At 37.8% G+C, this 11,525-nt stretch overlaps 1 protein-coding gene across 1 annotated transcript; it reads right to left on the reverse strand.

Annotated features, from left to right (window-relative positions):
* Positions 1–1,244: 1,244 nt before the first annotated feature.
* On the reverse strand, positions 1,245–2,105 carry LOC149151948 (transcription termination factor MTERF8, chloroplastic-like). The gene has a single exon (XM_089443326.1). The coding sequence runs from the start codon at positions 2,103–2,105 to the stop codon at positions 1,245–1,247; it is 861 nt and encodes a 286-aa protein (XP_089299452.1).
* Positions 2,106–11,525: the final 9,420 nt, after the last annotated feature.

Below are 11,525 nucleotides of genomic sequence, written 5' to 3' on the forward strand. Positions count from 1 at the left end.
TGTGAAAATGACACATGGGTGGGTGAATAATCAAGCTATTGAATTATAAAAAAATAATTAATTATGCATGACATGACAAGTGTCACCTATGAGGACTCCTATAAAAGAAGGGGCAAACCATGGGAGAAGGGACTTTTTGGGGGGGGGATCCCTATTGTTGGATGGATGAGATGATGTCAGAGCAATGATTATGAAGCTATAGTGAGTTTGGTGAGGTAGAGGATTTTAGAGAGGGGACTCTTGAGCCAAGGTGTGCTCTCCTCTACCAGCTAGTGCTTTCCTCCATTGTACAACCCCATTGCAGCTCGGGGGTCCGCGGGGAAGAAGAGTACCCAAGGAGTAGGCTGGGAGGTTAACCGGTGGGTCTTCGCATTCGGATCAAGTGTGTCATCATTCACTCGCGGAGGTGACCAACTACAAGGGAATACCAGTAACAACGGAGCAAGCGGAGTCTCGCCTTCTGGTGAACGGTACACATGTATTTCATTACTATTGATCTTAGTTAAACGTATGTAAATGTTATGATATGTCTTCCTGAAATGAGTGTCAGGAATGTGTGTGCTAAATAAATTTGAAATCTCAATGCGTTTCTTTTCTGGTTGTATTTGTTGTAACAAAATAAAAAATAAAAATAAAAAATGTAAATAGTCTGAATCTGGTCCTTACATTTTATTAGTCTGAATCTGGTCCTCACATTTGGTATCAGAGCCAAGTTTAACCCTTGAGGCCTATGGGCCCATGCATGTATGGCTAGTTTTGTTAAATAATATGATGAAAATCTCTAACTAATGTGACGAACTCCGACCTCCTCCTTCGTTTATCCCTTGCAATTTCGTCTGGCGGGGGATTTTAAATAATCTCTGCTCACAAATTCGTCAATTTTAGCTGTTGCCCTATTTTTCCTTTGAAATTCTATCCGCCGAGGAAATCTAAAACATCTTTGTTTAAATTTCATGAATTCTGGTTTTTTTTTTCTTCTTCAATACCCTGAAATTCCATGGCATTTTTAAGAAACGTTGTTTAATTTCATAAATTCTGTTTTGCTTTGTTTTATCCCCTGAAATTCCGAACGCTGTGGAAGTTTATTAAATTTTTGCTTAAATTATAGAATTCTGGCCCTTTTCTTTCCTAATCCGCTTGAACTCCATCTGCTGGGGCACTATAATAATGCTTCTCAGAACTGTTATGCCAGGGAATCCAAGAACCGTTACATTCTTGCAAGTCTTCTTGTCAACTATCAGCTTTCACTCCATAGTAAATATCCCGTAGAACGGAGGAGCATTCGGGATTCCCATTAACATACTTTTCCAAAAAAAATTGTCTGTGCATCTAACAATATGTGGGGGAATCCTCTCTGTTTTCAACAGTTGCGTGGACTTCAATGCCTCCATTACTCTATACCGAGGGATTAACCTGGTCTCTAAGTTACATGTCAACAGACAGGGATATTTAACAATATCATCTAATGGAAGCCCCTGTGATTTGACAAGAAAATCTACATTCCGTTTCAGTTTTTCCTCTGAAAGTCCCAAAATCACCGGCGTCCAACATGAGAGCTTGTAAATTTGTTTTTCGGAGAAACCTAAACTGCTCAAAAACTGCAGTTTTCGATCTATCTTTTCTTTTCCCATTCCTAGTAACCCACGCAAAGCGTGCCCAAACATCTTGGAGCCCCTTTCAAGCCCCAGACCCTCTGCCACTTTAAATGACTCCATAACTTTTTCCTCCTTATAGGTGAGGAGACGGGGTTCCCTTGCCAATAACTTTGATAACGCATGGGCCTCAATGCCCAATCTTTGCAACAGCGAAAACGTGGATTTAAGCTTATCCTCACTCACATTAAGAATCGTTGAATCGGTATAAATAACCTTGCAGACATCCTCTTTGTTCACGATAGACCTTAGGAAATTGAGCCTAGACTTTAAGTCTTTTTCGGATTTATATAAGAAAATCTTAGGATTGCAGAGAACCGCCTTTCGAATCTGAGCAGGGGAGGTCAAACCACATTCACTTAACAACTCCAACCCTTCTTCCAAATCCTGGCTTGGTTTATGCAGCAAGCCCTTGCGAAGTTTAAGGACTTTTGAAACATCTTTTTCTGTCATACCGCATTTGTTGATTTAAAAAAAAATCTGTGACAACACCCCCATCTGGTGGAGTTAAGGATGGGGATGTTGTTTCCGTGCAGAATTTGGCGATTTTATTTGGGGATTTGCATTAATTGCAAGAGGACGAAACAGCGAAATTGGAATCGATACTAGTGGGACTTTGTTCATTATCAAACGTTTCCATATTCGCTGAATAGACATTATCTTTGAAACAGTGAAATCGCAGAGTTAAGCGCACCCTAGCTGAAAGTAAAAGCGCAAACAGAGAAATAACTACCTGGAGGAGCCCGCCAGAATGGATCAGGATGAATATCATCGTCGCAGATGGTTCGGAGGGCAAAATGTTTTTGAATACCAGAAGTCAGTCTTCTTCCTCACGCATAATTGCTTCGTGTAGCAGTGAATCAAATGGTTTTCCAACAGTATTGACCACATTAACATTAAATCCTTTCATGATTTCTACGAACTGTTTATAAATACTCTGGTAACTTTTATCAATTTTCTCCTCCCCTTCCGTTTATATCTTAATCTGTGTTTTGGCTCTTTCAAAATTGTCCACCATAGGCAGCAGATTTTCAATTACATCACCTTGAATGTTAGATGCCAAACTTAGTCGTTGATAATATCTCGTTGATTAATGGTTCTGTGATGCCATGTTCCATGAGTGTCATTGATTATTCCATCTTCTTTCTTGATATTGCTCATGCAGATCTTCTAGTCTTTTTGCCAACTTTCTTGGTAATGACGGTGTTCATATAGTTCCATCTTTGGTGCTTTTAGTTCATTCCGCACTACCCTAACATCAATGTTCTTTTGAAAAACAATGACATGTTTTATCCTCTGTGCTTGGTCTTTGATCAATATGGCCTTTGTGATAATACCATCATATTCCCCATCTACATATTCTAGTTTGAGTTCAACTTCAAGTATTTTATGGTGACTTTTTGCATCTTTTCTTCCTCCTTGTCTTGCTTCTTAAGATCAGTGTTATCCATTAACTTCTCTTGTCCTTCTTCAGTCCTAGATTGGAATTCTTGTTTGATGCCTTCTGTACTTGGTGCTTCTTCAACCTTCTTGCAAAGCTATTATTAAGTCTTTTGGTAGTCTCTTCATACAAGATCCTTGTATTTTCTTCATTTTGACAATGCTTGTTTTCCTTTTGAAAATCTTAACCTCATCCCAGTAGTGTTTGATTGTGGTTTTATCGTCTATAGATATCTTCATCCTTCTTGCCTTGTATTTGCTCATGTTTTATTGCTGAAAGTTATTAACCTCTTTATTGAGTGCTTCATTAAAAGCTTGCAACTTGGACAATTCAGCACTCTCCTTCTCGAGCTCTTCTTCTTAATCCTTCATTATTTTTCTGCAACTTGGAAAGTTGTTCTTTATTTTCCTTGAATTCACCTTTAATTGTATGCATCTCCCCCATATTTATCTGTTGGATCCATCTATATGAAAACGGTTTCTCAATTTCATCCCAAAGTAGAGTGTCATCTAATATATTCTGAAGACTACCACCATATTTTAGCTTCACCATAAAAATAAATATTTGAATAAAAAGGACTTCTATAATTTTTCATAATTTTTCTTTGCTATCTTCAACCAATCTTTAGGATCACCTTCATCTTCATCCCTACCAATTTAGGTATTGCCATTAGTTCTTGCTCGGTATCTAACCAAACCCCTTAATTTCTGACCATACAATCTTCACAATGTTGATTCCAAATAGCTATGTACATTTTTGATATATTCCATCTTTATGATTTTGTAGGCTCACCCATGGGGGATTTGAAAGGGTGACCTATCACAAAGAGTGCCTTAACAGTGCAGTGTGCACTCATTCACCGTCAATCCAAAGCCCGTGGGCCTGATATATTCTATCTTATTTCTCCCTATGTTTTCAAAATAATTTGGCACAGTGCCCTCCATGCCATTGGGTGGTTCTGCTAGGGTTTTGAGGCTGTGATTTTAAATGCCAATAACTTTCTCAATATTGATCAGGTTCACTATTATGACCCCAATTTGGAAGTGGCATTGCTGTTTTGCTTCTAATGGCTCCTATCTTGCTGCAATCGGGTTCATAACCAAAGAGATAATCTTGCTGCAATGATTTCTCATGAGGGTTTGGTGTCAAACTTAAAATACTTGTAACTTACATGATACCTCTTAGAATTGTTATTATATAACCCCAACTCTGAAATTCCATTGCCACTCTGCTTCTATGGCACAGGTCCTGCTTCAATTTGGTACATAGACAGATAGAAAGGTGCATGACAAGAATTTCCTGGAGGATTTTGTGTCACAACCTAAAAGAGTTGTAACTTCCATTATTTTTCTTAAAATCTCTATTATAACTTCAATTTTGAAATGCCATGGCCATTTTACTTCTAATGGCACTATGGTCTGGCAGTTGGCTGTGATCTTGTGAAGAGACTAAGAGAAAAACCTGCCACAAGAAAATCTGAAAAAAAAAGGGAAAAAATTTCTTGCTTCCACTTGGTCTCATAACCACTACAGCATAAAACAGTGACAGTTTATCGTCATTATGCTTCAGTGGTCATCCTGTCTCTTCTGGAGGCCGGTTTAAGATCATATGGTCCCATCCTGCATCTGTATCTTGCTGCATCTTGTAATTGACCAAATAATAATTATTTACATTAATATTTGTTAGCTAGAGTTATCTACATAAGGCAGACACGTCTCTTATGCCTTGTATATTAGAGAACCTTCATTATTGCATATCACTATACCTTTGTAACTGTTACATTTAATATATTTATATGTAACTGCTATATCCAATATATTTATTTGTCTACTGGGCTACAGCCTACATGGCTTTGTGCCTTTATCTATGAATACATAAGATACATTATAATTTATGATTACATTAAGATACACCACAAGTGGTAAACATAGCTTAAGGTAGTCACAGTATGTCATAGGCATTCACAGGAAAAGGTACGAGGGCATGTGGTCCAATAGGCAGAACATAATATTAAATGTAAGTCAATCTCTTTATTTTTTTCTCGTCAATGTTTCTCATCATTTTTGTGATTTTCGGCTATCATTTAATACATTGGTGATGCACACGGCTGATAGGAATCCTGCTTTCAATGTTGTATATCCTCCATGTTATTTTGATATAATAACTAACTAAGAACAAGTGATGGCTTCATAGGAGATTCTTATAGGTTTGGACATCCTAATAGTCCCAAATGATGAGAGGTAAATATAACCCTGCAAATAATGCACATTGCACGCAGGACCCTGTCAAGAAGATCTACACACAATGGGAGATAGAGCAAGACACGGTGTCTAAGAAATGAGAGATTGAGAGAGTTGAAACTGCAAGTGCATTCACTGATAAACATAAAGAATATTAGCGATTGAGTGGAAAGCCCTTTTACAGGCCTAGGGTTACCCTCCTTAAAGAGATTATCCTAGAATGAATTGTAATTCCTCTACTGCCTTTAGGTTGCTATAAATCCAAATCATTTATACAATGTATTGACTTCATTTTAACCACAAATAAGCCTGTGATTATTTCCTGAATCATTTAAATACTTATCCAACTTTCTTTTGTCATAACTACTTATATCATATAATGGCTCAATATAACATATAAGCCACACTATTAAACATGATAATACCTCATGACTATGCAACTGAAACATTTGGCCCGCTTGCTCCTTGTTTTGGTATGGAAAACCATTCTGGTTTGGAATGCCTAGCAAGCCTATCGAGAACATTTCCTTCGATTTTTGGTTCAGAACTGTTGTTTCTCTACTTAAAAAAGTTAAGAAAACAATTAAGAAAAAGATAGTCTCTACTGCAAAAAAATAGTGTTATCATACAACAATGCTAGTTTTTATTAATAATAAATACTAAAAAATGATATTTTTTTTCTCTTGAAAACCTTGTGGGGGAATCCAAGGGATGTCTCCCCACATTTGTGGATGTCATTCATAGTGAACCCATTTGCATAGTCAGTGTGTCACCCAGAGGATTCAAACCAGACACCTGCTGGCACAGAATTAGCCAAATGCCCAGTGACATTGACGACAACCAGTTGAGTTAACTTCTTGGGCTTTATATACTAAAATATCTTATATGCATGCATGTTTGTATATATTTTTTCCCCATATCCTGAAAGTTTGAAAGTACCATGCCAGTTTCCTTATTCCCAATGACAGAAGTTTATGATATATCATATTACATTATTGGCTTGTAACATTTGGATGTCAGAACTGTTCATGCTTACAAGTGGTTATTGTAAAGTTGTAGGATGTATTTGAACTTCCCTGCAGTTGCAACTGGATTCGTTCTCGTGACTACAGCTAGACTTGGTCATTGTAACTAATTGTTTCCCAATTGCAACTAGCTTCTCTTGCCTCTTTTTAAGTTTGTATGTAATAAACCTTCCATCGCATATATCTTTGTGGATGTAATTTCTGATTGTGGTCACTAAATATCTTTAGGTAGATTTGTAACTAGCTAAGAGCCCTTTTATGTTCACTGTGCCACTTTTTGTATGTGATAGGTAGCAAGGATAGTCTTCAAACTTTATCTGTATTAGAGAAGTTGTATGTATTTGTTTTTGTTAGACTACGTGCATTATTACTTTTATGTTAGGAAATGAGAATCCCTTTATACATTTTGTTTGACCATCATAGCTTTATCTTCTTGTATACTCACTTCACTGTGGTATTTGAGTTATGTTACGAGATGTCGAAGATCGTGTGTCTTAAAAGGTTTTATGTTGGCGACTAAATTTATTAGAGGGATTGAATTAGGAGATTGTTTGTGTAAGTATTACATTATTTCGCTCCTCTGTGGGCAACCATCTGCAACCAATTTCCTTTTCTAATGTTGGGCAGGACTCCATTGTCTTAGAGTCTCTCTGGAATGCCTAAAAACTATTGGAAACGATAATCTTTTATGGATCAGGCCCAGATTCAGGGTTGAGATAGTTGAGAATAGCTCTTGAAAATATGCTTACGCTGGACCTGAATGTATCTAATGCAATTTTGCCCATGAGAGGTATTGGCAGAAAAGGAAGTAGCTATACGTTTGAAAATGCTGAAGTAATTCAAGAATGGTGTTGAAGGTATGGATAATGGAATTTTTGAGATGAGACTATTAATGTGCTTGTGAAGGAATCTGTATTTTATGTTACATTTTGCAAATTGAGAATATAGGAAGAACATACACGTGCTTCTTTTGAAATGATCAGTGTCAGCATGGACTTGTATAGTAAGTAAGAGGTGTAATGCGATGATAATTCAGTTAGTTGTAAATTCAAAGCAATTAGTTTGTGTGGACCTTGATATCATGTTTCCTGGATATATGACAGTCTAATATGTTTTGATCTAGTGAAAACTAAGGCATGTTATTCTCTTCATTGGTGCTTTGTTATTTGCATTTTTGTGCTAGTAAATCCACATATTGACATTTTACTTAAAGTTAAATTATGCAAAAAAATAAAAAAAAATGTGCTTAATTTAAAAATCAGAGATACCTGTTACCAGAAGGTTAGCAAGAGTTTCAGGAAGGATTCCTAGGATATGTGTCGTCGTTTCCCTTTATGTTTCGAGGACTTCGGGACGAAGTCCATTGTTAAGAGGGGGTGTATGTAGTGCCCACTCTAGTTTCCTGACCTTAATACGACATTATCTTAGACACTTTATTCTTCGAGGACCTCAGATTGAGGATCTGGACCCATGACACTATTATTAGCGATTGAGATATTCATGGTTGTGATGTTTATGAATGCTTTCCATTGATATTATGATAGCATGAATGGTTATGTAGCTTATCTATCAGTATTCTGATGATTGCAATATTAAATAGTTAAGTTGGTCTCTATTTGAATTTATGATGAGGGTAGTAAGGAATATGTATGCGCTCTACTAAAAGCATAATGAGGATAAATTTGATGGATAGGTATATTTCTACGATGTTACGATGTTGATAGCTTAATGAATAGGTATGTTTCCATTGATGATTATTGATGATAGACATGAGGGATGTGTCCCCTATGTTATCTACTTCCTTTAGTTCAGACTTACAATGGACAATGATGTGAATGACCAGGAATTGTTAATGATGCTTTTATGATAATTGACTAACATTGAGAAACCTTGTTACTGATGATTATTGAGTATGGCAGGAAACCATTGGAGGCACTCGCATTTGACATGTCGATGACACCTGGTTTGATGAAAATTTATATTACTTTATCTTTGAAAGTCTAAGTCGATCTTGGAATCTGCCATATATGTTTAACTATATCCTGATGATATATTAATGGTTGCAGGCACAGATTAGTTGCTTGACCGAATGACTCACATATGGGTGATGGGGTTGTACAAGTGGATGGAACTACATGGGAGGGGTAGGACAGAGTCCCTGATCTCACCCACTAGCGCTCCCGCCGTGACTTGGGCTGGAAGGGTTGAAACACCTTCGCCTTGAAGATCACGATGCCATGAGGGCAGGTCCCAAAGTTGGGTCGCTCATGAGGACTTTACCGGGGGGCGCGCATCAAGGCGGATTCCTTGATCCCCGACACCATTAGTCTCACTATAGCATGCAACATAAGAGATGATAGTGGTCTATGACGTTGCACTATACTTTCCCCTCGTAATCACTGGATGCTTGAAGAGCAAGTGGTGTGGCACCCTTGGAACTTCAGGGGAATTTCTTGAAGGGCACGACCAACTTGGCACCCTTGGCATCACAAATAAACTATTAGGTGTGGCACCCTTGGAACTTCTAGGGAAGTTCTTGAAGGGCACAACCAAACTGGCACCCTTGACATCACAAATAAACTATTAGGTGTGGCACCCTTGGAACTTCTAGGGAAGTTCTTGAAGGGCACAACCAAACTGGCACCCTTGACATCACAAATAAGCTATTAGGTGTGGCACCCTTGGAACTTCTAGGGAAGTTCTTGAAGGGCACAACCAAACTTGGCACCCTTGGAATCATTAAAAATAAATAATAATAAATAAATATAAGCAAGGAATGAAAACTAGGTAAATTTACATCAAGGGTAAATAATGATTAGAAACCAATGTAATTAAATCAAAAATAAAACTTGGAATAAGGAGGATCATAGGAAGAATTAAAATAGAGTACCTTAAAAGCTCTACCCTTCCCATGTTGGAAAATACTAGGAAGATTATGTGGTTTAATTAGGAAAAAGGGGAAAGACGAACATAATTGTAAGGATAAAGAATAATCCTAAACTAATTTAAACCTAATTAAGAAAAGAGGAAGGTGAATTAAAATGAGAATAATAAATTAAATTTAGAGAATTGTAGAGAAGCTCCATGTGTCAACAACCAACATAAGAATATCCATCTAGGAGATAACCTGAGTTAAATTAGGGAGTAGATTGGGGATAAAATCTTGACTCATTAATTGACTTCAAGTAATGAACAGAAATTAAGGAATAAAAAGGGGGAATAAAGGGACAACTAGGAGGAGAAATAGGAATCTTGTTGAGGTGAGGAAAATATTAGTTTTAAATAAAAATTTAAGTAAATAATTTTGGGAGACCCTTGATGTGAAAATGACACATGGGTGGCCCACGGGGCTTTGGATTGACGGTGAATGGGTGCTTTGTTAAGGCACTCCTTGCGATAGGTCACTGGTTCAAATCCCCCGTGGGCGCTTAGGCTAGTCTTCACTTAGAAAAAAAAAAATGACACATGGGTGGGTGAATAATCAAGCTATTGAATTATAAAAGAATAATTAATTATGCATGACATGACAAGTGTCACCTATGAGGACTCCTATAAAAGAAGCGGCAAGCCATGGGAGAAGGGAATTTTTGGGGGGGGAATCCCTATTGTTGGATGGATGAGATGATGTCAGAGCAGTGATTACGAAGCTATAGTGAGTTTGGTGAGGTAGAGGATTTTAGAGAGGGGACTCTTGAGCCAAGGTGTGCTCTCCTCTACCAGCTAGTGCTTTCCTCCATTGTACAACCCCATTGCAGCTCGGGGGTCCGCGGGGAAGAAGAGTACCCAAGAAGTAGGCTGGGAGGTTAACCGGTGGGTCTTCGCATTCGGATCAAGTGCGTCATCATTCACTCGCGGAGGTGACCAGCTACAAGGGAATACCAGTAACAGCAGAGCAAGCGGAGTCTCGCCTTCTGGTGAACGGTACACATGTATTTCATTACTATTGATCTTAGTTAAACGTATGTAAATGTTATGATATGTCTTCCTGAAATGAGTGTCAGGAATGTGTGTGCTAAATAAATTTGAAATCTCAATGCGTTTCTTTTCTGGTTGTATTTGCTGTAACAAAATAAAAAAAAAATAAAAAATGTAAATAGTCTGAATCTGGTCCTTACATTTTATTAGTCTGAATTTGGTCCTCACAACTGAAAGTTTGGGCACAATGAGAAGCATTGACGAAGGTTTCAAGCAATGTCAAGTGTTGTTGTAGTAATGACAGTAATAGTTACAGTCTCGGCATATATATCTTACATAATCATGTTGAAAAGGATTTTTGGAAATTACTGAAAGTCTGGGCACAATGAGAAGCATTGATGTAGGCTTCAAGCAATGTCAAGTGTTGCTGTAGTAATGACAGTAATAGTTACATTCTCAGTATGATGGAAGAAGTTATGTCAAGTCATGATCTAGTTCGAATGGGATCATGAGCATGGGCAGCATGATGATACATGAGATCATGTAGCACAGTGGGCATGATAAATAATGAGCATCATGATGATGAGAGTAGATGAGGGCAGCTCAGTGATCAAGGCTCAACACTATGACGGTACAGCATGATATTACACGGTTATGTGCAGCAAATGGACGAGAGGCAGAACGATGATAGGTGAAGGAGTCACCTTGGAGAATCGGTTGAAGCAGAATGTCTTCAACTGATCTCATCGTTATACGAAATGATCTATGTTAGATCTAGGTAAGTCAAAGTGTTGACTTCTGTTGTAAATGTACTATCTCTCTCTATCTCTTTCTCTGCTGAACTTTGAAGATAAAAGAAGATTTGATCAAGGGGTTTCCCCACACATTGCGGGGTTTGTCCTTGGCTTGCGCCACATATTGTGTCCTCTTGTCTTGGCTTGTCTTCTACGATTTATATTTATGTTCTATCTGTAGTTTCCTTTATGCTAATGCGATTGCTAATATGGAAAAGAAATTAAATAAATTGCTCTAGCATAGAACATACCTAAAATTAACATGGTATCAGAGCTGAGGTGAAGACAATGCCCAAGCAAGAGTGAAAGAGCAATCACCAAATACAGTTGGGACAAGACAAAAGGATCATTGGGTTCTTCACAATTCACTTAGGGTGAAGTCGAAGCAGAGCATATTATCAGAATGGCGTAGCAAAACTTCTAATGGCATACCCAAAGATCACTTGATTGGGTGGATG

The sequence above is a fragment of the Pinus tabuliformis genome, chromosome 9 (assembly GCF_031772625.1).
Source record: "Pinus tabuliformis cultivar Carrire ecotype Pingquan chromosome 9, CPIR1, whole genome shotgun sequence".
Taxonomy (NCBI): Eukaryota; Viridiplantae; Streptophyta; class Pinopsida; order Pinales; family Pinaceae; genus Pinus; species Pinus tabuliformis.

Coding starts and splice junctions, on each gene's coding strand:
- LOC149151948 (XM_089443326.1), bottom strand. CDS start 2,105: ATGACAGAAAAAGATGTTTCAAAAGTCCTTAAACTTCGCAAGGGCTTG.